This window comes from Phocoena phocoena, chromosome 11 (genome assembly GCF_963924675.1).
Source record: "Phocoena phocoena chromosome 11, mPhoPho1.1, whole genome shotgun sequence".
NCBI lineage: Eukaryota > Metazoa > Chordata > Mammalia > Artiodactyla > Phocoenidae > Phocoena > Phocoena phocoena.
The window spans coordinates 37,543,445-37,571,325 of NC_089229.1; the positions used below are offsets into that span (position 1 = coordinate 37,543,445).

General features: G+C 33.8%; 1 protein-coding gene across 8 annotated transcripts in view; it reads left to right on the top strand.

Moving 5' to 3' along the window:
* The window catches only part of PPFIA2 (PTPRF interacting protein alpha 2), a 473,000-nt gene that overhangs the window by 375,593 nt on the left and 69,526 nt on the right, over window positions 1-27,881 (top strand). For 7 of the 8 annotated variants that reach the window (XM_065886832.1, XM_065886829.1, XM_065886826.1 and 4 more), the window contains 8 exons: window positions 1,081-1,143; window positions 4,758-4,849; window positions 9,310-9,445; window positions 11,162-11,382; window positions 13,783-14,020; window positions 18,098-18,127; window positions 21,421-21,551; window positions 23,270-23,424. In XM_065886832.1, the coding sequence (XP_065742904.1) occupies window positions 1,081-1,143; window positions 4,758-4,849; window positions 9,310-9,445; window positions 11,162-11,382; window positions 13,783-14,020; window positions 18,098-18,127; window positions 21,421-21,551; window positions 23,270-23,424 (1,066 nt within the window). Of the gene's footprint in view, window positions 1-1,080; window positions 1,144-4,757; window positions 4,850-9,309; window positions 9,446-11,161; window positions 11,383-13,782; window positions 14,021-18,097; window positions 18,128-21,420; window positions 21,552-23,269; window positions 23,425-27,881 lie in introns of those variants that run through there. The other variant, XM_065886833.1, reaches the window with a different exon arrangement.

The following is a 27,881-nucleotide window of genomic DNA, read 5'->3' on the forward strand; positions in this document are numbered from 1 at the left end:
GTTTAGAAATGCAAAACTTTCAGCTGCATTGTTTCCAAAAAAGTGTTTCTGTACAATCTACAATTTCATTCACAGTTAATATATCCGATTAATAGTTGCTGACTACCTGACCAGCAAGATCTAGTGAGCTGATTGCCAATTCCAGAGTATAAAAAAAGGTAGGGACTAAAACCTAGGTGGAGAAATCATTTTGGAAATTTAGATGGAATGCCAATCGCTACCTAAGCTAGACATTTTCCCCTGCTCCATACAATAAACCAAAATAGGAAAAATGTGTCAATGAAATGTTAAAGTAGTTTGATTAATTTACCCAGTAAGAAGTCATAAGGCATGCCTTCTTCCCATTCAGCACCACATGCATGCCAATAACCACACTCTTGTTTTAATTTAACTCTATAAATTTGAAAAGAATACATTATTTTAAATCATGCTTTGTAATACTATAAGAAAAGCGTAAAGCTTTTACAACAGTAATACTTTTATGGCAAGGATTTTTTTCAAATCTATGATGCAAGTTATTTCCACATCATGATATATAACATTAGTTTTTTAAAAAGCTAATATTTTGTTTTTATTTATCTAATAATCTAAACATTATTAGAAATTGTTAATTCTGTATTTGAAATAAGGATCCAGAAATTGAACTTTTAAAAGAATCTGATCTTACAATTTCTTCTTTCTTCGGGTAGTAAAAATGAGTTTATCTGAATTCTTCTCTATGATAGCTTTGGCTAGTATTTTGCTTTTTATTCACTTTTTCTCATTTGAAAAGTAACCTAATTATTTCAAATTCTAAAAAGACTGGGAAGAGGCAGTCAGAAATAGCTTAAAAGTTAATATTTATCTTATTTGTCAATCCAAGTGTTACAAAGTGACATTTCCTATTTAAATTATGTATTTCTAAAAATGTTAAGGTGTCTTGTTTAAAGATTCCATTGAAACTTGGTTTCCATGGAAATGAAAAAATAGATGCACCAAGGAAGGAATCAAAGAAGATTCTTGAGTGATAAAAAATTAATCTACACATTTAATTATTTTCTGTTTTATTTATTATTTATGTGTTCTTTTTCTTTTCTGTAGAACGTTTTAATTCAAGAATCAGAAACTTTCAGAAAGAATCTGGAAGAATCTTTACATGACAAGGTATTATGGAAGCTTACATTTTGCCCACTTTTCTATTTCACATTGGTGAATATTTTGTTATAAAATAAATTTGATAATAAATAATTTTAGGATGTTATCTTTTAAAAATATTTTAACTTTTATATTATACATACAGAAAAGTGTACATATATAGGGAGAGCTTGATGAATTTTTACAAACCAAACATACTGAAAATCAACATGCTGGAAGCCCAACTTAGCATATAATCACTACTCTTATCCTAAAGGATAATCACTATCTTGACTTCTAACAGAAAAAAAATGTTTTTGACTTTTTTCATGCTTTATATAAATGGGATAAAAATGTATGCACCGATTTGTGTCTAGTTTGAGATACTATTTTAGCAGAAATGTATTAAATACCTACTGTGCATAAAACTGTGCTGTTATATTTGCAAACATGAACTTAGTTCTAAAGTACCTGAAAAGTCTAATTGAGGAGAGAAAACACAAAGCAATGAGTTGTAGAGTCACAGATGCCAAGTGTCAGATGAATGAAAGATAGTAAGAACTACAGGTAGGAGAGATCAATATACATTGCTGCTATACAGAAGGCTTCAGAATGCTTTAAGGAAAGAGGACTGTTTTGCAAGGCTTTCAAATACAGTGCCTGTGCCATGATTGCAAGTACTTAGAGTGGGGAGGAGGTGAGTAGTGACTTTGATATCTTAAATAATAATGGACATAACAGTTTGGCTGGAATCAGTTATTCTTATTGTAGGATATGTGATAGACTAGACAGATAAGGACCAGATTATAAAATGTTAAAAGCTGTAATTGCTAATGTGTTTTCCTCCTTCCTTAACATGTAAAATTCTTGTTGGCAATTTTGTCTTATTTCATTTTGTTCAGCATCAGTAAATGAAATAATATAAAATCACTAACTTAAGAAGTGACTTATAGATGTATATTAAACAAAAGATGGAAGGAATGGAAACAGAGAAAGGAGGGAGAGAGGGAGTAATAGAAGGAAGGAAGGAAGGGAGGAAGAGAGGGAGGAAGGGAGGGAAGGAAGGAGGGAAAGGAAGGAGATCTGGCAGCAGTACGTCATTTGGAAGGTATTGGAAAAGATGAGAGAATAAAGATAAGAAAGAACAATTGTACATTTAACTGTATTGAATACTACATATTATGATGTTAATTTAAAAAATAACTATTTAGTCCCATGGTCAGGATGTACACACCCTTAAACCCCGAAAGATAGGTGTATGAGAGCAATACAATATGGTGCCTAGAAGATAGCATCTAATTCTTTCTAAAGTAGTTCAGAAAGTCTACAGTGAAGCAGATAACATTTCATCAGGCTCTTGAAGGCACATCTGATCTTAACAAATAAAGAATGGTAGGGAAGAAGATGATAACTATGCAATAGCACAGAGAAAACAAAGACGGTTGATTGGCTGAATCACCAGAAATTTGCTGTGACTGGTTGTGTTTAAAGAACTAGGGTGTAAACAGATTGTGAATTCGGGACTTAATCCTGTTATGGAATGTTATGTTATCCAAAGCTCTGTGTGCTTCTGGCAAGATCCCCAGAACCCACTCCCCAACCTCCTACCCAAGCCTGTAGCTCCAAAAGTCTGCCCAGGCAACCCGCAGTACTAATCATTCCATGCTTTGCATTCCTGTTCATGTCAATCACTAGAGGCAGCAAATCCCAGGCCATACCTCATTTCTGAATATCATTCCATACAGCTGAGCACATTTCCTCATCTAACCACGTCTCCTATAACTCCTCAAATTTTCACTCGATTATATTTAACTCACAGTCCATTATTAGTAAATATCCTTCATATACTCAACCTCTTCTTTTCATGTTTCTCTTCATTATTTTGATCTCTAAAATTTGAAGTTCCTAGGACTGTCCTTGGATTTCTTCTCTATGTTCGGTCCCTGGTGAGTTCATGGATTTAAATACCATCTGTAAATTAAGAATTTGCAAATTTAGATCACCTACTATACTTCCTCTTCCCTGAGGGAGTACATATATTCAAGAGTCAATCCAGTATCTCTGTTTGGACACATGGTCATCTCAGTCTTAACAAGTAATCCCCCAACCCCCCAAACACCACCACGACCTAACCTAATCACCACCAGCAGCAGTCTTGTCAGTAAATCACAACTTCTTTTTCTTAACTACGCAGGCTAAAAACTTTGGAGCTGTTCTTGACCTCTTTCTTTATCACACACCCTGTAGCCAGTCCAAGAGCAAATTCTCTTAATTCTATCTTCAAAATACAACCAATATCCTTGCCATTCTCTTCCTAACACTATTGTTGTCCAAGCCATAATTCTCTTGCCTGTTTTTGGAAGAACATAATAATTTTTTATCTTCTCTACTTCCTAATCCCATTCATCAGTCCATTTCACAGCCATCAGAATGATCAGGTCACTTCTCTGCTCAGAAATCCTCCAATCATTTCCTATCTCACTCAGAGTAAAAGTCAAATGCTTTAAAAGTAATTTGTAGGGCTTCCCTGGTGGCGCAGTGGTTGAGAGTCCGCCTGCTGATGCAGGGGACGCGGGTTCGTGCCCCGGTCCAGGAAGATCCCACATGCCGCGGAGCGGCTGGGCCCGTGAGCCATGGCTGCTGAGCCTGCGCTCCGCAATGGGAGAGGCCACAACAGTGAGAGGCCCGCGTACTGCAAAAAAAAAATTAATTAATTAATTAAATAAAATGATACATCTAGCAGAGGAATGTGTGGGAAAGAGATTGAAGGTAGCAATACATCGTGGAAGCTGGTAAAATAATTCAGGAAAAAGGTAAAAACGTGTGTAATGTAGGATGGTGGTAGAAAGAATTTTAAAAAGAGCAGATAAGAGAAACATTGCAAAGGCCACATTGACAAAAAATTGTGGTGAGAAAAGAAGTATGAGTCCAGTAAAATGTCCAGCATTGGCCACATGAAGGGGGAAAAATAACAGCAATAGAACATCTGGAAGGACACATTTATAATGTTATAACATTTATAATTACAAAAACAAAATTAAGTCCTTACATGAATATTTAATTAAGGGCTATAAGAGCACCCTCATCTTCATAATTTTGCAGACTGAAACTGTTAATGCCAGTCTGAGAAAATTATCAGATGCATAAATTATTGTACCAATATCGAGCTAATAATTTTAACTCATATCAAGTGATAATTTTTTTCTCATCCTTTTAATTTAATCTTCCTTCTCTTTCACCCATGTGTCCTTCGACCATTATAGGATGGTTGAAACCCTTTACTTACTGTAGAAATAAGACCTTTTCTTTATTTTTTAAACTGCTATATTTTCTACTCAGATTTTGAAGTGATGTATACATAGCTGGTCATGACCTTAGTTTTCCCATATATTTAGAAAAACTTAGCATTAGTGAACGTTAGGGAATGTAGATAAAATTTTATTGATTTCTGCTGTCATATTTTCATTTCAAGGAGAAAATCAGGCATTTTTTGCTGTCATGTCTAACAATATGTAATAAAAATATGTTAATCATTTTTTCCATTTTTAAAAAGACATTAAGCTTGGTTGTTTGGTTTATCATAGTTGAGTGTTGGTACTATTGGCATATGCATATCATCTGAGTAACGCCTCTTTGACTTTTAGGAAAGATTAGCAGAAGAAATTGAAAAGCTGCGATCTGAACTTGACCAGTTGAAAATGAGAACTGGCTCTTTAATTGAACCCACAATATCAAGGTAACATTAAATAAAAAGCTTTTTCATCAATAATCATTATGAATTTCCTTATGGTTTCATATCTCCTCAAGTAAAATAAATAAGTACCTCCTGTTTCTCAGCAGGCATTGCCCTATTTTGATCCCTTACTGATTTACAGTTTCTACACTCAAAAATAATTCTCTAATTCAGTAATTCTTCCCTTAAATATTCAATAAAAATATAAATTATTACCTTTTGTATTCTGTATTAAATATATAGAGAGCTATGTCTTCTTATATATTATAAATTATAAATGAAGAAGTGGAACCATATATACAGAGATTACATCTTTTTCCAGGAAGAGTCATTTTCTCTACATGCAGAAATGTTTTCAATGTTTAATTTTGCTGAAGAAACATCATTGGTATGATTACTTAGTATCTGACTATTTTGTTAAACTAATTACAATAAAGAGGGAAGGAGAAATTAAATATGTTTAAAAAAAAAACTTCAAGTAAACTTGTTTGTACTCATCTACTTTGACTCAATACCTAATCTTAAAAAAAAAAAAAAAGCAAAGAGATCCTTGTTTACTCTCTAGATAGGCAGATCAAGCTCAATAATTCACGTATAATTTTCCTTTGTGCTTAGAGCCTTTTATTTAAAGTTGATAAAAAAAACCATAGAGGGATTCACCCATTTGAGCATTTATTTGATAGACAACACAGTATCAGCTATTTGAAACTTTTGACCACCACAGACTTCTAAAAGTCCATTTTTCTTGGTCTTATGCTTATCCTAAGAATGTTAGCTCTACAAAGGTTGGATATTTTGTCTGTTTTGAGTACCATAATCTCAGCACCTAAAAAAAGAAACCTTGTATATAGTATACTCTCAATAGATATTGTTGAATAAATGAATATCTAGTAAAGCATTTTTTGGACATTCAGGTGAAAAATCCAAATTAAAAAAAATCCTAAGGGTGCTTACATTCTCTTCAATGTGAGTATTAATAAGAACAAAATTCAGTATTTTGAATTCAGTTTAGTATAAGAAACACAGTTCTGCAGGCATAAATACACCCAAGGAACTTTTAAATAGGTAGGTCTCTAATTTTGAAAATAATGTTTATTTTTCTAATGTTTTATTACGGTTTATATATCTGAGGCTATTAATTCAGTGATATACATGGTGATGGTGATGATGATGATGACGGTAAAGGAGAAAGAAAGAACTGATAAAATACCAACAGAGTAAATACATAGAACTAGCATTATTCAGTCAACAAATGAAACATATTTTAATAAGACCAAATGGCCATTTCATTGTCTTTTTGACCTTCAGTCTCAGAAATACAGAGTTCTAGAAGTGTTGTCTAAAAGTTCATCACCTTAGTGAGTCATCTTGGCAGCCTAGCAATGTGACATTAATCCACAATGAAGGATCATCAGGGAAACTTGGGAACTACATACAGAGCAACTATTCTTTGATACAATGGATTGTAATAGAAACAACACTAGACCAAAAATAAGAAAATTGACATTCCTAGGTCTTAAACATACAACAACTAGCAGTTTGATTTTGGAAAACCCTTAATAAGTTCAAATATATATATATGTATATTTACATAATTATATAAAATAATTTTTATAAAATATATATGTATATTTACATGAATTATATAAAAATATTTTTTATAAAATAATATTTTATGACTATCTCACAAGATTACTTTGCAGATAAATGAGACAAGTGAGAAAAGTGTTTTGTAAACAGTAAATCAACTCACAAATATAAAGTATTATAGGAATTATTAAGACAGCTAATTTATAATGAGATAACTGAATATTTATTAAAGAGCAATTATTTCTTGAACATTCATATTTCTGAGTGCACATAATTGAAAAAAAAACAATAAAGAAGACAGAAAGTGCATGAGAACTTCATCTACTAGTTTTTGATCTTACAGGTGGGGAGGTAAGAAGAGTTGAGCTAAAGTGAGTATCAGTGACTAATATCCTCTACTAGAATCTGAAAAGAAAGTAAAATGAGTTCCAGAGTGGCCGAGAAAGCCTGATTTGGCTCAACTCAGGGGAAAGGGTAGGATCTGGATAATTGGAAAGGACAATGAAGGACATCCCAGGAAGCAGAGAAATGGGTAACAGCTTTTCTCTAAGAAAATTCGTGCTTGATTTATCTATTGAAGCTCCTTTGTGAGATTATATTCAAGAGTCACAGGAGATTCAAGAGGGAAAACTAGCTGGTTCCTTGTTTAAAGGAACCAGTGACTGTATTGTAACTTACATCTGCAAGTGCCTCTCGAAATATTGTACACCAAGAATAATTTAAAAACTGTGATATATGGATATACTGCCTCTGACAGATCACAGAGTTGAATAAAAAGAGAGAGGTGAGGGGTAACTGCTTTAGATGAAGTATAAGCAATGGCTCTTCTACAATTGTTGTTGGTTCAGGTCTTTGTTCTCTCAAGATCAATTAAGTACTTTCTACTTGTGAGCCTGTGACATTGGAGATACAGTGGTGATGGTAGTGAAGAATACATGTTCCAGATGGAAAATGCAGGAATATGAATTTGAGGACTGTTATAATAGAGGGAATACCAGGAGCTAGAATAGTATATGAGGATGGGACTTTTAAGCTGAGACCTTAAGAATAGTAACCACATAAATGTTTGAAGAGACGATTTCAGGCAGAAAGAATAGCATGTTCAAAGGCTCGAAGCAAAAGAAAGTATAAGTTTGAGGAAAATGACAGACAGCACAGCTAGACGAAGAGAGAAGGCAGAGAGTAACTAGCAGTGAAGCTGGAATGTAGGAGGGGCCCAGGTAGAGGACCTTGTAAGACACTGAAGAGTTTTGAGCAGGGCTTTGATGGGACCAGATCTGTGTTTTGTTTCATGTTTTTATAAATGACTTGGAGTTGAGAGATAAAACAACAAGAAAAAAAAAAAAAAAAACAAGAAAACAGTACTCCTCGTATGAGGTGTTAAAATTTTAGAAATTCTACTCTGATACCCACAGAGACATTACCCTAAGCAGCCACAGACTAAAAGTCGCTAGGATGTTCTGACCTAGACAGTTAGGACTGTGTTATAATCAGTTGCATCCATTCACTGTCTTACCAGATATTTATTAAGTTCTTATTGTATTCTAGGAATACCTCCTTGAGCATACAATAGTGACTAAAATCTGAACTTTGCCTTCATGAAACTTATACCCTCTGCTATAAATAAAGACTGAGAGTTGTGCCATTTAATGACTATGGTCTGGTTGGTTAGTTTTTAATATATGACTAATTTGTAATAAAGCCATTTTGCTTGATTAAGCCTCAAGTTCACTTCTATAAAAACAATAGCTGTCATCTATTTGGGGGATGATTCTTTAGTTCATTTGCTTTAATGTCCAATTTGGCAAAACAAAGACATGCATCAGTTAGGTCAGTGTCTTCTACTCTTTCAAAAACCCAGACCTCACCTAACCTTTCATAATCTTGCCGAATATTTGGGGATGTTTGTCGTTGTTCACAAAGAGAGCTAAGAGTGAAAGCATAGTAGATCAGCAGGAGCCCCAGGTTCAAGAGAAGACACGGCTTTAAGCATATTTCCTAATGATGATGGATCATTTTATAGGACAGCATGTTGCATTTGTAATTATCATCATCATCGTAACAGTAAACTGAATTTGCTGTAAATCTCTATATAAATAATATATTTGGAGAAACCTTTAGTGCACTTTGATTACAGTGTACTTTATTATCATGTTTTTTGAAAACCAGTCTGACGATATTTTCCAGTTAGAATTTTCCAACTGTTTCGTCTCTAAGCAGATTTCAGAATTAAATGTGCTTATTAAAAGATTTTTCTTAATCTTTTTGGAACAATGTCTTATCAAAAGCTGAAAAACTCTTCTGGTGAAATATCCTATTTTATTAAAAAAATAAGATTATTAACCTTGGGCCAATCTGATTTTAAGTATTTTGTTGATTTTCTAAATTGAAAAATAAAACATTGGAAAATAGATAATTTTGTGACCCAAAAGTTTACACATTTTTCTCTTAGCTTAATGAGGAATATTTAAAACAAATACAGTGATAAATAGCATGTACTGGGATATCCACTAAATAGCTCAAACGAAGAGTTGTCGGAATGTAAGCCAATGGATTTTGGTTGTCAATCTTAACATGTTCCATTGGACTACTGCTTTTGAAAATAATGATTAATAAACAGAAAGGTTTTTTAATATTCTAAAAGAGAAAATGAACTTGACCTTCAGAATGAAACTGAGACGGGGGTTTCTGATATAAGCCTCCGAAGAGACCTCTGAGAGTTACAACACTTCAACACTTATTTTCTTCCTTGAAGTTTTTTTTTTCTTCCTTTGAGGATTTGTGCTTTACTGCCAATTAAGCAGTGGATAATGATTTGCTGGTAAAGTTTAAGTTTTGAGATTGAGCATATTTTATGTTTTCCTTGTTTCCAGAACTCATCTAGACACCTCAGCTGAGCTGCGGTATTCTGTTGGATCCCTAGTGGACAGCCAGTCTGATTACAGAACAACTAAAGTAATAAGAAGACCAAGGAGAGGCCGCATGGGTGTGAGGAGAGATGAGCCAAAGGTTAAACTTTTTATTTCAAGTCTTTGATGGTTTAAGTAAATGCACTCTTCCACTTTGGATAGCATTTTAATACTGAGAGAATTCATTGTTATTAATTTCAGGTGTGATATATAACATATTTTTAAAACTATAATTAATGTATAATCCCTACTATGTACCAAAAGTTGAACCAAGTATGTCCCAAGTATTTATCCACATAACATTGTAAATTGAGTACTATTTTATACTAATTTCAGATGTGAAAATATTGAAGCTGAGAAATTTTAAGTGTTCAGACTTACACAGCCATTAAAGTGATAGAGATAAAACTTGAGCCTGTATTCGTGTGATTTCAAATTCCGCACTTTTATCTATTATGCCATATTGCCAAACAAATGGGCTTTTAGTTTGCTTGGGCATTTAAGCAATGGCATTTATATTGTTAATTAAAATTACATATTTTAATAATAATTACTGTTTTAATAACACTTTGAGGAAAATGTACACAGACTGTTGAAAGTGTTTATAGAAAACTGTTCATTATAAGCTGCAGTGCCAGTCTTTCATTCAGTCAATAACTTAAAATCTGTAGGCTGTATATGTTGAGTAAGTATATAGTTGCATTTTATAGAGAAGTAATATATAGTTCCTGTGTGCCCTAAGTATAGTTTGTTTTCCTCAACCTCTTTTATGTGTCCAAAATACTATATAACCTACTTGTCCTTATTTATACAAGGCTCTTGACATCCTTTGATTTTTTAGCTGGCAACTACATGTCATGTATAAGTTAGTCCCTTGTAGTAGGTATTCAATATCTAATGAATGAATAAATAAATAAATGAGCAAACGAAGAATAAATAAATCCATCTCAGTTCTTTTCTCAGTTTTATGTGGTAAATAAATTAGTGCTACTTGGTACCAAAACAATTTGTAACACAAGTACTTACTCAGGTCCTCAAATCTGAAGTAACTACTCAGGGCAGTATCTTGTGGTCCCCCCAAAAGTCATTTTACATCATCACAAAAATGAAAAACAATTTTTTTAAAAGCAGAAAATCTAGGACTGCTCTCTTACTTTCAGCCATCTCCTACCTTCAGACCACAGCTTGAAAAGCACTGGTCTGTTGGTTACTCAAGACTTTTGTTCACATGGAGGATTTATTATATTCATTTTAAAAACATAGTCATGTAAATTATTGTAGTATGCCTTGGGTTTAAAAAAATCAGTGAGGCATTTAAGTGACCAGAGCACTGGAGATGCAATTAAACCTCTGCACAATATTTTTATTAATACTTTTTTCGAATGTTGGAGAGAGAATTCTTGTGTAATTTATTGAGTGGTAATATTCGTACCCTCAGTCTAATTAGTATAAGAGATGAAAATGCTGAAGTACAAGTGAATAGAGATTGTTATATTTGAAAACAAGTTAAAATGTTGCAAACATAGATGCTTTAAAGTAATTGCTGCCTTGAATTGGGGTTGAACTAAAAATCATGCAGAAGTTTATCATTTTTATTTCTATTAAAATATTGCTATTTATGCTGAAAATTAGTACCTACCATTATTTGAGTACCAAGGAACTATTTTATTGAAATGATAAATTAAAATATTAATAATCAGTTCTACCTTTGTCAAGTAAGCCATAAAAACATGTATGTTTTTAGTTTTTATTTTCAGAATAATGCTTTGAGAATGAGCAGCATGATAAATACTGTAATTGTTCCTTTACCATCTAGGTGAAATCTCTTGGGGATCATGAATGGAATAGAACTCAACAAATTGGAGTGCTAAGCAGCCACCCTTTTGAAAGTGACACAGAAATGTCTGACATTGATGATGATGATAGAGAAACGATTTTTAGCTCAATGGATCTTCTCTCTCCAAGTGGTCATTCTGATGCCCAGACCCTAGCCATGATGCTTCAGGAACAATTGGATGCTATCAACAAAGAAATCAGGTGAGTTCAATGATTTTTGATGGTCTCAAGTGATTAGAAGACCTTGATTCTAAAAATGTGATCATCAGATCAGAAACATTGGCATCACCAATAAAGCTTATTAGAACTGCAGTATCTCAGACCTCGCTTCACACCTACTGAATAAGAATGTGCATTTTCACAAATTCCTGGAATAAAATTAGGACAGCTTTTGTAAGAAACATATATGAAAAATATACAGATTAATGATGATATTAGAGCAATATAAAAGAATTAGGTAAAGGTGAAATCTTTGATGAGTTTTCCAAATTGAAAATCTGGGTAGCATTGGATTTTTTGTTTGATTAAACTTCAATCTATCTCTTACTCAACTAGTTCCTCTAAGTTTTACTCTCCTTTACAATTAATAGAATACCTAGAGTTTAAAACTACAATTTTTTGTATAGCAGAACCATATTGCCTCTCACCAGAAGGTTTTTCTGGAATCATTTACCACCAATCATTTGAAAGTACAAAATTTCTTTTTCTTTTTTGAAGAGGAGGCAGTTTTTCCATTGGAATGTGTTTGAACATTAATAATGTACTGTGTTACTTGATTAAACCTTCCTTTCAGATTCTGATCTTTGGGTGAAGTTAAAATGCACCATGAATTCACTTTGTTATACAGCAGAAACTAACACAACATTGTAAAGCAATTATACTCCAATAAAGCTGTTAAAAAAGCATGCACCATGAAAATAAACTTCAAAGTAACAGAATTCATATTCTTTGTATAAGTGAAAAATTAAAATTAAGAGTAAATTTGCCTCAGTATTTGTATTGATTTATTTTTTAGAGAAGTTTAAGATTCACAGCAAAATCAAGGGAAAAGTACAATGGTTTCCCATATACCCCGGCCCCACACATGCATAGCCTCCCCCATTATCAACATCCTTAACCAGAGTGGTACATTTGTTACAACTGATGAACTTACATTGACACATCATATTATTCAAATACATAGTTTACATTGTGGTTCACTCTTAGTTGTTCGGAAAATGTATAATAATGTGTATCTATCATTATGATATCATACAGACATAGTATTTTCACTGTCCCCAAAATTCGCTGTGCTCTGCCTATTCATCCCTCTCCCCAACCCAACCCCCGGAAAACACTGATCTTTTTACTGTCTCCATAGTTGCCTTTTCCAGAGTGTCATATATTTGGAATCATACAATATGTAGCCTCTTCAGATTGGTTTATTTCATTTTGTCACATGCATTTATTGTTCCTCCATGTCTTTTCATGGCTTGATAGCTCATTGCATTTTAGCACTGAATATTGTTCCACTGTATATATGTACCAGTTATTTATCCATTCACCTACTGAAGGATATCTTCGTTGTTTCCAAGTTTGGACAATTATGGATAAAGTTCTAAACATCTGTGTGCAGGGTTTTGTGTGGACATAAGCTTTGAAATCCTTTGGGTAAATATGAAGGAACACAGTTACTGGCTTATATTGTAAAAGTATGTTACGTTTCGTAAGAAACTGCCAAACTTTTCCAAAGTAAATACGTAAAAAGAAAACTTTGCAGTGATCATAACCTTGAAGTTAAAGGTTATATCATAGGAAAGCCATTTGTGGTTAAGAGGAAAATATCTCAGGAGAGGTGGTTTCTAACTCCATTTTGCAAACAAGCTATACTGGTACCCAGTTTTATTATATCAATGTGCAAAATGTGTGTAGATTCAACTTAAATAGGATCTTGAAGCAACCCAGCTAAAGTTCTTTATTCTTTGTGTCTTTGTAATAAATAATGTATGCATATTCTTGAAACTTCTCCCTATTTAAAGAAAGAGTAATAGTGTTTTGTCTTCTCAAAAGCATTTATAGCAACAGTATTTTTTAAAAAAAATTTCACTATCTGTCTCTCATATCTACATTATTAAATTGCTTGGTGCTTATGTAAAGGCAACTTGGCTGTCAGGATTTTATTTGGCCAAATTATAATTATGAATGACCATTTATTGAGAATTCTATCAGTTATACTTTTTCATTGGATAGGAGATAAGACTCAATGACTTTGTTGAGATTTGGGTTTCTAAAAGTCTCATATATTCATTCCTGAGTACAAATGTAAGATTAGGATTAGTGGCAGAAATTAACTAGGCACTCAAGGTTTTAAAAGAGTTTTAACAGGTGGTAGTATAGAAATGGGGTCAAAATGAAAGTTGGGAGGAATTATGTATCATTTGAAAAGAAAGATTTTCTAATTTTCAGCCAGGAAATCTCTGGAATTTATTGAAAGTTATATTGCCTAGGGAAAAAAGAAAATATTAGATTTGATATAAAATGTTCACAAAGTTATTTATTTAGTGAATTCCGATTAACATTATAACAGCATAAAATGTATCAAAAATAAACTGTATCTTTCAGACTAATTCAGGAAGAAAAAGAATCTACAGAGTTACGTGCTGAAGAAATTGAGAATAGAGTGGCTAGTGTGAGTCTGGAAGGCCTGAATTTAGCAAGGGTCCACCCAGGTACCTCCATCACTGCCTCGGTTACAGCTTCTTCGCTGGCCAGTTCATCTCCCCCCAGTGGACACTCAACACCAAAGCTCACCCCTCGAAGTCCTGCCAGGGAAATGGATCGGATGGGAGTCATGACACTGGTATGATGTGTCCAGAGAACCTTTGCTTCCATTAGAATTACTGATGCATTAGCTGAAATCTATTCTAGTCTAAAGACTTTCTGTGTGTTTTATTTTTTTTCTCAACAAACCTACGTGGTAGATACAAATATTAATCCCACTATGAAGTGAGGAAACGAAGCCTACACAGGTGTAACTTTCCCAAGGTCACATAATAAGTAAATGGAAGAGCAGAAATCTAAATATCACATCAGAAATCTGAATGACTTAAACCATTAAATTCATTTTTAGTGATGATACCTTGATGATTGAGACTGGGTGGGTTTTTTGTTTTGTTTTGTTTTGTTTTGCTTTTGCGGTACACGGGCCTCTCACTGTTGTGGCCTCTCCCGTTGCGGAGCACAGGCTCCGGACGCGCAGGCTCAGCGGCCATGGCTCACGGGCCCAGCCGCTCTGCGGCATGTGGGATCTTCCCGGACCGGGGCACGAACCCGTGTCCCCTGAATCGGCAGGCGGACTCTTAACCACTGCGCCACCAGGGAAGCCCTGGGTGGGTTATTTTTAACACAATAAGTTTCAAAAATTATTTATTATAATCACTTCAATACACCAACATAGACTGTTATAATTTTATAATATACATAATATAATTTTAAAAGAAGAGCCATCAACAATAGCAGCAATTTCCCAACTGAGTTTTATAATTCATATCAACATTTTCACCCTTCTTTATTCTTTAATTCTTTATTTCATGTATCTTCTTTTGGGATTAAAAGTTGGAAACCTAAATTAGGAAGTACCCTTAACATAAGAGAGAAAAAAAGTACTCCTTGCTAAAAATAATGTTAGGTGGAATGACTACTGAATGTCATGATGTTTAGCCACTTGATTCTCGTGATAACATTTGAAAATGTTATTATCTCAAGTGAAAGTAACTGAAATGTTGAGAGTATGGGTAAATTGTCCTTGTTCAACACAGCTTGTAAAGAGGAGCTGGATTTTTTTTCAGATTTGCTAACTCAAAAGCATATACTGTTTTTTTTTTTTCTGTGATTACCTGGGAATATGTTGAAATGACAACAATAATGAAGATTTAAATATTCTAAACTCTTTATGGAGGTAAAATTCTATGTTTTGTATAATGAATATTAAAACTATGTTATTAAAACAATAAAATTCCAATTAAAAATAAAAGTTTGGGGCTTCCCTGGTGGCGCAGTGGTTGAGAGTCCGCCTGCCGATGCAGGGGACACGGGTTCATGCCCCGGTCCGGGAAGATCCCACATGCCGCGGAGCAGCTAGGCCCGTGAGCCATGGCTGCTGAGCTTGCGTGTCCGGAGCCTGTGCTCCGCAACAGGAGAGGCCACAAAAGTGAGAGACCCGCGTACCGCAAAAAAAAAAAAAAAAATTAAAATTAAAAAATAAAATAAATAAAGTTTGGGGATAGAGATTAAGTAAAATGCAAATAGGTCAAATAATATAGTTTGTATACTGCAGAAATCTAGCACAAATGTAACAAATGGAGGAGAAATTAATAATACGACAGAAGAATATTAAGTGTATATACTGTTTCTGGTCAGAAGACTGTGAAACTTCTATAAAAAGTGTCACAATGCCTGCATCTCTCTGTGTATATGGGTGTGTATAATATCTGAACAAAGAAGTTTAACTCAATTTCTAAGTGGTATCTTTAAATAACTATGTTGCAATAATGTGTATTGTGGCAAAAAAAAAAAAAAAACCTGTAAAGATTATTTTCATTAGAATTAATTTATATAAATGCACACATATGTGCATATGTATGTGTGTATGTATATATATGATACTGTCACCCCAGGGGGAAAACTACCTTATGAGTAAATAAGTTTTAAAATTTTATCTTCATAAAATTTCTATTATGTCTGTCAGTTTAGATATCTTTTTCTTTAACTTTGCGACTGAGAATTGATACAGAAAACTGTTTATATGGTGAGGCAATATTTCCCATATCCAAACTCTTTACAATTATGGAACTTGCAAGTAAATCTGTATAAAGGAGAAATGATGAAAAAAAAAATTTTGAAAGGAAATACTTACCTCCTTAGGCCATTGAGTTTACTATTATTTGCTTATTTCCGGACTTGATATTAAAGATATTTTAAAGTAGATAGCACAGACCATGGCAAGTCCAAACAAAGGCCAGCTAATCAGAGCTGATCCCAGCTAGATACAGCACAAACTTTTAGCCAATGTACTAAGATAAACTAACCCAATATACTGATCTACATTATGATCTGCTTATTTTAGAAATCTAGGAACTGTCCATCTGATTTTATTAACTAAAAATGATATTGTCTCTGGCTTAGTTTATCCATATGTAATTGATGACCTATTTATTATCAAAGCTACGGTAAGAATATTGGCCCACAGAGCATAATTTAGTTGGCATTCAAATTAAGAAAACTTTGGTTATTTCTGTGTTGCTATTATTTCCTTACATTTTTGCAACCTAGTATTTTGCCCTTTTAAATATTTTCATTATATATTAGCATTATAACCCTTGACAGTGTTATTATTTTTATAATAATACTATATTCATAGCCATTTAGACATAATGTTTATGTATGTATGAATAGGATGCCACTGCTTTCATGCATTTTCTTGAGCAGTTAGTTATAAATAAATCGGTGATAAATCAGCATTATTATACTATAATTAGAGTACTTAAAAGATATTTAGAGGGACTTCCCTGGTGGTGCAGTGGTTAAGACTCCACGCTCCCAATGCAGGGGGCCCCGGGTTCGATCCCGGCTCAGGGAACTAGATCCCACATGCATGCCGCAGCTAAGAGTTCACATGCCACAACTAGGGAGCCCGCCTCCTGCAACTAAGGAGACTGCCTGCCGCAACTAAGAGACATGGTGCAACCAAATAAATAAATAAATAAGAGACACCTAGTTCAAAAAAAAAACAGATATTTAGAGCATTTCCTGAGGGTAAAAAAAAAATATTTTAAATGTTTAATATCTGACTCAGAAAAACAAAAAATAAAACCCAGAAAGTCTTTATCACCTAACAAAACTTTGTCATCAAATTCGTTATTGTTATAGTGAAAGACAGGAAGGTTTTCTTTTACCTGTAGAAAATATTGGAGAAAAAATAATTTTGTTGCATATAATTCATGTTTGACTATTCAGAGCAAAATTTGAAATTTTAGGGGCAGAGATTGAAAAGACATTGTATTCATTCATATTGTATATGTTTTGCAAACATTATTATTTGTCCTGATAATAAAGCCTATTTGTATTTACTTTTACCTCACCACAAATCCATAGGCATAAATAACATGTTAGCGATATCTAATTTGAATATTGAATGAGGTAAATCAACCCATTTTTCAATAGCAACAAACATGTAAAGTATAATGGAATAGTTTAGTAAAATGTTTTACTTACATAAGAAAAATTAACAAATATTAAGTGAATAAGTTTTATCTAGGATCATAAATAAATAACTTTTAAAAAAAAATTCTCTAAAAAGCACTGACAAGAAAACAGCAGCCCCAGAAATATGATATACTGAGGCCAGAGCTTTTGGTATTTGGAGATGGAGAGTTTGTTAGGACGCCAGGAAGTTTGAGATCACATAGGAACAGAATATCCGCCCTGAGAATATATATATTCTGTGTAGATGAGACAAAAGGGAGTGTTTATAAACTACATATATGTGCATTGAATCTTCATTTACACATAGTCTTCTTCACTCCCATCTATATTTTCTCGGGAGGATATAGTCTCATATTTACTTCTGGCTAGCTCACTCCATATGTGCTTCATATTCCCTAAGGTCCATGTCTCATGTCTCATGTTTTACGTATATACACATGATCCCATCATGAAGACCTGTCCCCTGCAACATGCCATCTAGGAAGTTTCCTTTCTAAAATAGTTCCCTGGAGGAATGCTTTTATAATGGTTAAAAGACATTTATTTTGAAAAGAATGGAATGAAAACAAAAAAAAGGTAGTTAAATTATAGATACTGTTTAATTTGTGACATGGTCAAATGGTAATCATTAATTGGTTCTGTTTTATGTCGCTTTTATTACTGCCAATCACAGCCAAGTGATCTAAGGAAACATCGGAGAAAGGTACTGTACATTTCTTTGATCTGATTACTAACTGAACATTGTTTTTTCTGAGATTTAAAATTATATTTCTTCTAACTGAAGCATTTTATAAAAAAAGTATTTTTGAATTGTTTAAATATGATCATAAGAGCAAATGTCTCAAAATAAAATTGTTTATGCTTTCTAGGGTAATGATTAGACTGTGGGGACTAAAATATCCCGATTTCCCACAGAATTTTTAGATCTCTCTTGGTAGAATTAGATAGTTTACTGTCGATATCTAGAACAACAATGATGCTTGCTTTAAAATATAGGTTTTACCATTATTCAGATATATAAGACCAACAAATCAAGAAACAATTGCCAATAAGTGATAGCTTCTTGCTTCTACTTCCCAAGAGCAAGGGACCTGCTTCACTATGCCGGGTCAATGGGAAGCACCAGGTCAGCAGTCAGAAAGAGTGAGAGGAAAGCATGGGAAGGAATGTTTATTGTGGTTTTTGTAGGAACGGAAAGGCAGGGTAAGCAGGTTTAAGATTGGCTAGTTTGAACAATTTCAGTGAGCTGTAGGGTCTAGGGGCTCTCTAGTTGCCAGATACCTGGCCAGGGATGATTAAGACAGAGGAATAGTGCCTCCTGGAATGTAAGAGCCAGATAGAGAAGAGGATCTGAGGTACTGATGAAGATGATTTGTTTGCATATGGAAGACACACTCCAGGAACATAGTTACCTATCTCTAGGGATTAGCTAGCCCTGCGATGGGCATTCTCAGCATGGTCTCAGATACTAGAGCGTCACAAATACAGAAAATATAAAAATAGAATTAATATACTACTTTACTGCTTGGAATGAAGTCAAGAGAATAAATATTGGGTATAGGAAACAAAATGCACTACAGTTCTGATTCACAAAATGACAACTTGTTAGATGACTGAGAACGGCAGAGCTCAGACTCACAGGATATCAGATAGGACAAATTTCAAAGGTTTAACCTACTATCCAGTACATCAATCTATTTTCAGCATCTTCAAGATGTGGTAGTCAGCCTATGCCCAAATAATTCTGGAACCAGGGAACTTTTTTTAAATTAAGGGAATCCATACTATGCTTACATGGCCTTAGATTGATTGAATTTCTTTTTATTTTCCATTGTCTATCTTCTTTTAGCATCATCTCCTGGACACTACCAGTTAGTTCTCAGCTGTCAAATTTACCATGCATAATGTTATTACTATTTTTCTTTGACCTCTTCCACCACTTAAAAGGATTATACTGGGAATAAAGGAAGAAATCTGAGCAGATGATGTAAAAGAATTTCAGTGTGTATAAGGAAAAAAAGATCATAAAGGAAGGTCCCATGCAGAAATATAGCCTCAGGGAATTCAGGGAGTAAAGAGATGATTGGTAAGAAAGGTAGGTCATAAGAAAGAAAACCACAAGTTAAAATTTGTTTTATATATATATATATATATATATATATATATATATCTCAGGGTAAGGAGTTATATGCATGATTTAATTTGTACATCAAAAGGACAAATTAAACTAAGTATTATCAGTTCTATTTTACTGATGAGGAAATTTAGTCTTAGAGTAGATAAGTAGTTAGCACATGTCATTCAACAAATAAGAGAAACTAAGATTCAAATCCATCTCTGATTATGAAGCTTTTCTCCTCCACTTTGTTTATATAGTGTGATTTCTAAGTGTTATTCAGAGAAATGGTTTGTGTATGATGTTTTTAAGAGCTGATATTTTGGTAAAGTTGGCCTAGTTTGACCCGCCATGTGGAGAGAGGAGGGCATTTTATGAGTGTGTTTCAGGAAAACATCTGAAACAGAAGTAATCAGGCTTCACAGAAACAATTGTGGAAAACAATCATGGTTAGATAATGGAATTGTGAAAACTTAAGTACGTATTAGGAAGAGTTTAGAAATATGCTTTATGAGTTTAGATGAGATGTGAGTTTAGAAAGGGTTTTCCATAGTGTTGACCTCATGCTGAAAGCAGTTCCTGAAAACAGTTCTTCTGGTGGCACTGTGCTCGTTGAAATGGAGAGAGGAGATCTTATTAAGACGACTGCCTAAGCTGTTAAAAGTAACCTAGGCTTAAATGACAAGAGCCCAGACAAACAATTTCATTAAGTTTCTCTAACACATAGTCTTTATCATATATAACACACTTATGCATAATAGCTTAATGTAGAAACTAGCAAGACATGGTATAGACAAAAGATGAGAACACAGCTTTAAACATTTTGTTATAGCCATATTGAGAAATTTCTTCAACAGAACTTCTAGAACCGTATATCTTTTAGCTATGCTTTCTACAATCTGTCTTTCTCTCTCACGCTCTCTCTCTCTCTCTCTCTCTCTCTCTGTCTCTCTCTCTCTCTCTCTCTGTCTCTCTCTCTCTCTCTCTCTCTCTCTCTCTCTATATATATATATATATATATATGTTTTAATGCACAATGGTGCTATGAAAAAATGCAGCATTGTTTTTAAAAATATCTTTATTGTACAATTAAGTTGATTTTTGAAAACTCTTACAGTTCTATATATCTATCTCTGACAAAATTTATGGTATCCTGAATTGTTCTGGACTCTGAACTAAATTCTTTAAAGAAATCCCTTCCATCCCATCTGCTTACGGTGCTCTGTATGCCTTTGTAAATTTTCCCATGAGAGGTAATGAAATGAAAAAATTTGCAGAAATTCTGTTCTTACCTTTTATTATTCTCACTTTAAAAAGAAAGCTTTTTTCTTATAAACTGCAACTCTTTTTTGAAACATCTGGGAACACGTTTAAATAGACTAATTTAAAACACTTTATCTGATACAGTTATATTTTGCCAACTTCTCACTTCAAAAATCTCCCACTTAAAAACATCCATGTTATAATAACCTGACTATGCATATTTTTAGTGAATTAGCTCAAATATGTGTTCAGTAACTTACAAAGCTTTTACATTCTGATATATTCAAATGGATTCCAAGATAGCTGTTTCATAGTCCCTGGATATTGATCTATGGTGTTTACTTACTCTTAAATAATATATTTGTGTAGTGAGTCTATTTCTGTGTCTGTGTGTGTGCGTGTGTGTGTTAACTGGAGTGTCTTAATTTTTAAATAGTTATGAAATTCATACTCTTTAATAATGTGAATTTATATATGTAATACCTATATGCCCCAAGTTTCTTGTTCTGCTTTTATACTAGAATTACTCAAATAGCCTTGCTTTATTGATTCTCCATTTTCATCAGTTTCAGTTGAAATTTAGAAAAAGTTCATCTGACGTATGTTTTTGCTTCTAGATTGCAGTGGTAGAAGAAGATGGTCGGGAGGATAAAGCAACAATTAAATGTGAAACTTCTCCTCCCCCTACCCCTAGAGCTGTCAGGATGACTCACACCCTCCCTTCTTCCTACCACAATGATGCCCGAAGGTATGACTCTCCCAGCACACTGCACATTGTATGTTCTCTTTCCAAAAATATTCCTCCTTCTTTCAGTATCAAACAGACTACTTAAAAATTTATATAAAATTTTTGATTTAAGCTATAATTCTGCTCCCTCTCCACAATGTCACTTGTGAAAAAAACAAATTTTCATTCTGAGATCAAATTTTCAGTTTTAAATTTAACTGTATATTTATGGTCTTGTTACTAGCCAATATTTATGAGAATAGATTTTCTACTTTTAGTGGATATTTCCTATTAAAACGGAGTCAGACTACAGGAAGGACTTATTAGAATAGTTACAAAAAACTAAAGGATTCTAATACAAGACTATAAATCTGGCTTCTAGTATAAGGATAATTAAGGTCTGAAAAGTCCATGCTTGTACCCCGATTACTTTTAACAGACAGGTATGTAAATCACCCTATTGGTGCTGCAAGTGCCAGCTATAACAGCTCCTCCTTAGAGAAGAAAAAAAAAAAAAAACACATTTGCCGAAATATTAAAAGAAAAGTTTACATGGGGAAATACCCCATTTGTCATAGCAACTCTTCATACTGTCCTTTCCATCTGCCTAAAAAATTGAAGCAGATCTCTATTAATGCCATAAATAAGTCTAAGCATGCAATTTACATCTTAAATGTATGTTCTTTCACTGTCATCAATTACAGCATCTCTGAACACTTAACTGTTATAACCAAATGTAGTGACTTAACGATTAATACTTTAAGAATCTGTCTTCTAAATAGTATGTGTTTTACAATAAACGGTTTTGAAAACAGAGCTTTCTGTGCCAGCTGACTTTTTTTTTTCCTGTTTTGTTTATTTTTAGTTTCTAATGTGAAAAAAGTTATTCCAGATTCAAAATTTATACTTACTTTACTCTCAAAAAAAAAGAGTGAAATATATTGTAATATATGAAAAGCAGTAGCTTTTGGAGTTTAGAGAATATGAACTCAGATTAATTTGGATGAATAAAGTTAAATAACTCATCACAATATTGTCAAATTAACAGCTGTAAAGAAGGATAACAGTATCATTGAACCTATCCTATTAATACAGTGGCAGATACATTGACCAGGAATGGAACCTAGATCAGCTTGCTTGGAAATAATTTCAGCTTATCATGTACCTAAAAGAATACCTGAGAACTGTAAGAAAAAATATACAGTGATCACTCGGGTATATGATTTGTTACTTCAAAATCTCACAGGTGATTTAAAATTCAATGAATTAGTCTCCAAAACTGAGAGAGAGAAAGATAGCTAGAGGAAAATCCAGTAAAACCATGGCCTAGAATAGAGCATAAACTTTATTAGCTATATTTAAATTTCTTGTCATAGGTCATTATGTTTAAGATCTAAAAATCAAACTCTGCAAGAAGGAAATAGGTAAAGAGTCAAGGGCTAATTTATAAGTTAATAAACCAACCTATGTTCATTGATTAGTTTGATATTGTATGAAAAATAAGGAAAATATATTTGAGAAAAAAAGAAATTTTTCTAGAGAAAACCTGGAGGCTCAGGGCTCTAAGCCTGAGGAAATCACACTTTAATATGCTTAAGAAAAAACATGGGAAAAAAGGAGAAAATAACATTCAAAGTGTACTTGTTCCTCCTTTCGTACTTTTATCAAGGAATTTAATCTTGTGTACCTTGTGGATGCTACACCAAAGCAAGCAGTTTGTCCTCTTTCGTGTTTTACAGTAGTTTAACTGCCTCCCTCGAGGCTGAAAGCCTTGGGCTTGGCAGTGCCAACAGCAGCCAAGACTCTCTTCACAAAGCCCCCAAGAAGAAAGGAATCAAGTCTTCAATAGGTCGTTTGTTTGGTAAAAAAGAAAAAGCTCGACTTGGGCAGCTCCGTAAGTATGCATGTTTGACTTTCCACTGCCACTCATTTTCCTCACTTCTTAGCATCCATCTGTCTTTCGTTCCATTTCTTATATTTTTCCTACCTGACAAACTTTCTGTTTTAATCAGCTGTATTTAATCCAATACAGCTGAATCAAGCTTGACAAAACTTTCAAAGGAAGAATATTGTAAAACTTTCAGTCCTTTTGATTTCTCTGTTAATAACGATACTAGAATTTATGTAATGTTAACACTGTGATAGACGCGAGGACCCTCTGAGGCAAGTGATATTACTGTCATCCTTATTTATTGATGAGTAAACAATATATTAGTAATTTGCAGAACTGAGATAGTTGTCCTAGGGCCATGTTTCAAAACCAGCTTAAAACCATTGAGTATACTGCATAGATGTGTATAAGAGATTAGCTGTGTGAATTAAAAAGCTTTTCTGTTGAAAAAATTAAGAAGCCTACAAAAAATCCAAAAGAATTCTTTTTAGGTCAAAATAAAGCATTATAAAGGGCATAAAATGTAAAAAAAGACAAGGTTTCTTTGTTTTAAACTGTCACAACTTTCCACTAACAAACTCAACAACATGTAGGTGGAGAGACAGAGGGAAGAATCTGGCAATAGAGATTGTGTTAGAATTAATTATTGTTGGTGACTAATTGAATAAAATAGATCAGTACGTTTGAAATGACCCTAGGTAAATATATAAATGCATAGATACCTTGTTAATAGATGGATGGATAGATAGATAGATGGATAGATGGAGAGTCTGAAACAAAAAGAATATGTGAGATGTATTTTCTAAAATGATGATATATACACTTGATCTTTTTATTCTTTGGTGTCTTTCTACATATTTACTTTTTTTCTGAAATCTCTTTTCACCATCTTGGTTATTTATGATTGCCTCTTATTTTTCCCTGCTCTTCTCCTTCTATTTAATTTAGAACTAGAGTTAAGTTACAGGGAAAAGGATTTAGCTCCTACCTCTAATAGTAAGTGATGAACAGAATGATACAAAGTTCTTAGCACTCCCTTTGGATTCTGAAATAAAGGAATTATTATTCACAAGTAATGTCCCAACCCCTAGACTTAGTTTCCTGCCCTGGCACCGCAAGAATTTCTGAGAATAATATTCATTTTTGCAGATTTACAACCGTGATATTATTCAAAAATATCTTTCCCCACTTCCACAGCATGAAACCCACACAAAACATCAGAAACCATAGGAAACCGATGTTTATAACACATGAGCAGCCAGTTGTGTGATTGAGCGTTACCATCAGGAGAATTAAATCCTCTTTGGGTTTCTCTTTCTCAGGATAGGAACCCCTTAGGATATAAAAAAAGAAAAGTATTATTGCATAAGGAAAGAAAAGAAAAGGTGATTACTTGAGGGATATAAAATGTACATGCCAAGACATTGTTATAAAATTTGTTTTATTTTATTTGACAACTATTCATAGTCAAAATCAAGGTATCCAGGATATAATTTAAAGTCTAGAAAAATATAGAACCTTCTAGAAACTTAGCCTTTTTACCCATTTTCAGTGACTGTGTGTCTCTATGTCAGAACAGATGAGAAGGGAATCAATTACAATTAGGTTCTTATCAACTCCATCCAAGTCAGAAAATAGCAATAGCTATTCAAGATCACATTATAGTCCTGAGAGGATTTCTGAGCTCTGAGCAATTTTGTTTTACTCCATAGAACAACCGAGTATAAACAAAGCCAGTGTCAGCAGCATAGTAAGGACTACAATGCTGATGAGGAAGGCAAAGACAAAAATCTATACCTCTGGAGCTATACAGAAGCTACACTGAGGGTGAATCAAAGCTCCTGGAGAAACCAAAAATAAAGGTCTTTATTGAAAATAATACTTGAGAAAATAAGAAGAAAACACAGACACAAGTAGGTTTCAGGAATTCATATTTTTTTCCAGAAGAAATGGTACATGGTACCACTAGTGCTTTGGTTGAGGGATATGGACTCATGTTTACTTGTGTCCTGAAAGATGTACATCCAGGTTGTGAGGGGAGGACCATGAAAACTTACCAAACCCAGGGGCTACCACTTAATGCTGCTGATTCACACATCAGAAGAAATTAGGGAAACATCTCTAGTGATCATGATTTTAATATCTTGATCTAGAAATTTCTGACATGGGAGCACTGTCAATGTTCTTTCTTCTACCAATGAAAATAGAAATAGAAGATAGGAAATGATGGCATGGAAAGTAATATGGTAGAGTGATGATGGTGTCAAAGAACCAAATTTGAAATTTTGGACCATGTCCCAATATTTAGAACTCTTAAAGAGTTTAGCTCATAAATGCAAAGAAATGTAAGTTAACCTGAGAGTAGCTGTGCTAGATGCCTTTAAATGAAATGAGGTGTAGAAGAAGAAAACTTTCTAAATAGAACTATGAAAATGTTCACTCAATTCCATCAGGAATGACAAACAGAAAGGGAGGAATTCTTAGTAATTCACAGAGAATAATAATTATAAAGGGGACAATATTTTCCTTATATAACAATCTGAAAAGCTAGGGTAATAAAGTGAACTTCAGTTATGATGAGTCAGTCAATGTGACTGCATTGATAACCACTAACCATGTAGAATCAAATTCAATATACATATAATCTATTTTTACAAATGTGTTATAGCAGAGGCAATATAAATGTGGAAACTCCAAAAGTCAAAGGAAGCAACACATTGAAAAGCATTTGAATAAAGCTAAAAATACTTTAAAGATAAAGTATTTAAAAAGATAAAACGTATATATGAACCATGCCTCCTTGAAAGTCACAGTTGAATTTGGGGAGAGTGTCCTGGCAGAGGAAATATTCCTTCTAGCAGACTTGGGTATCTGGTTTTAGTTTCTCTTTCTCTCTTCTTTCTTCTTTCATTTTCTTTATATATTACAAGCACCAATATGAAAAGATGCAAAAACAGGTTCGACAATCTTATTGAGGGACACGGAGACAGCACGGCCAGTAAATACCTCTGCTTACTCCCTAGAGCATACAATAGATACAGGATGCAATAACACCCTTTAAAGACTTAGCAGCCAAATAACCACAACTTTTCCCCCCTGAGTAATGCATCCAGATGCAAAGCATCTCTGATATTTCCATTAATCTTTTTTTTTTTTTTTTTTTTTTTTTTTTTTTTTGCGATACACGGGCCTCTCACTGCTGTGGCCTCTCCCATTGTGGAGCACAGGCTCTGGACGCGCAGGCTCAGCGGCCATGGCTCACGGGACCAGCCGCTCCGCGGCATGTGGGATCTTCCCGGACTGGGGCACGAACCCGTGTCCCCTGCATTGTTAGGCGGACTCTCAACCACTGTGCCACCAGGGAAGCCCTCCATTAATCTTTAAACATGCTCGTGTCTAATCTATATTTTAAAGGTCATCATTAATCCTGCCATCTTCCCGAAATATTGACTTATCTTTTCCCTGCCCTTATAATCCAAGCTTAAGTGAGTTGTCCACAACTACTGTTTTTACTTCCTCATCTGTCAATCACTTTACAACTTTCCATATCCTGACTTCCACACATAAAATCCTAGAAACAAGTTCAGTTTTAACCAATATGGAAGGAAAGGCTAGATAGTATCAAAGCAATTTGCGGATGGTAACAAACTTACAGCTATATTTATGATAATGTAAACTTAAGTAGTAGATCTGAAATAGGTGACCTCTTCCTAAAAACAGATTCTAAAAAATTTTGGTACAAAAGCTGTATCTAACAAATAATAGATATAAGTGAATGGCATAGACATGTAAGAACAATGTCAAAAAAGCCACCAACCAAAATAAACTGATTATTGGAAAAACTGCCCAGACCAAAAGGGGAATTATAAAATTCTTATTTTTATTACTTTTGTTTAGTAATTTTAAAGTTTAAAGAAAATGAATAAACTGAAGGTGTACCTTATGTGAACAAGTTATACAAATAAGTGGACCTATTCCAAAACTCACATTTTTGCCTCTATCTGCTTACTTGAAAAGCAAAACTTCATCCAGAAAAGAGGCACTAACAAGAGGACACTGAAGCCCAAGAGAGTTGATATCTTGAGGGGTGGGACAGGGGGAATGCTGATAATCCAAAGTCATTTATTTATTCCTACTTTGAGTGAATAGCATATGTTGAGCCAATGTGAAGTATAGAGTACCAACCACGGACTTTAGGAAAATGGTTAAAGCATGGCATTGGCGTCAAAGAACATTCAATTTAGTGAGACAGATAGTACATAAACATGGACAACCATTCATTTAAAACAAATCAAAAACTTGAATATGTTTCTGGCCCAGAAAAGTTTTACCTGCTACGTTGTCTGTCCTGTCAAGACAACCATGAACAGGAGTTCTGAACCTCGAGATCCATGAATAGGCATCAGTAATTGGAATCTTGACTGGCTTGACTTTTAATTTTATCTGAAGGCATCAACCTG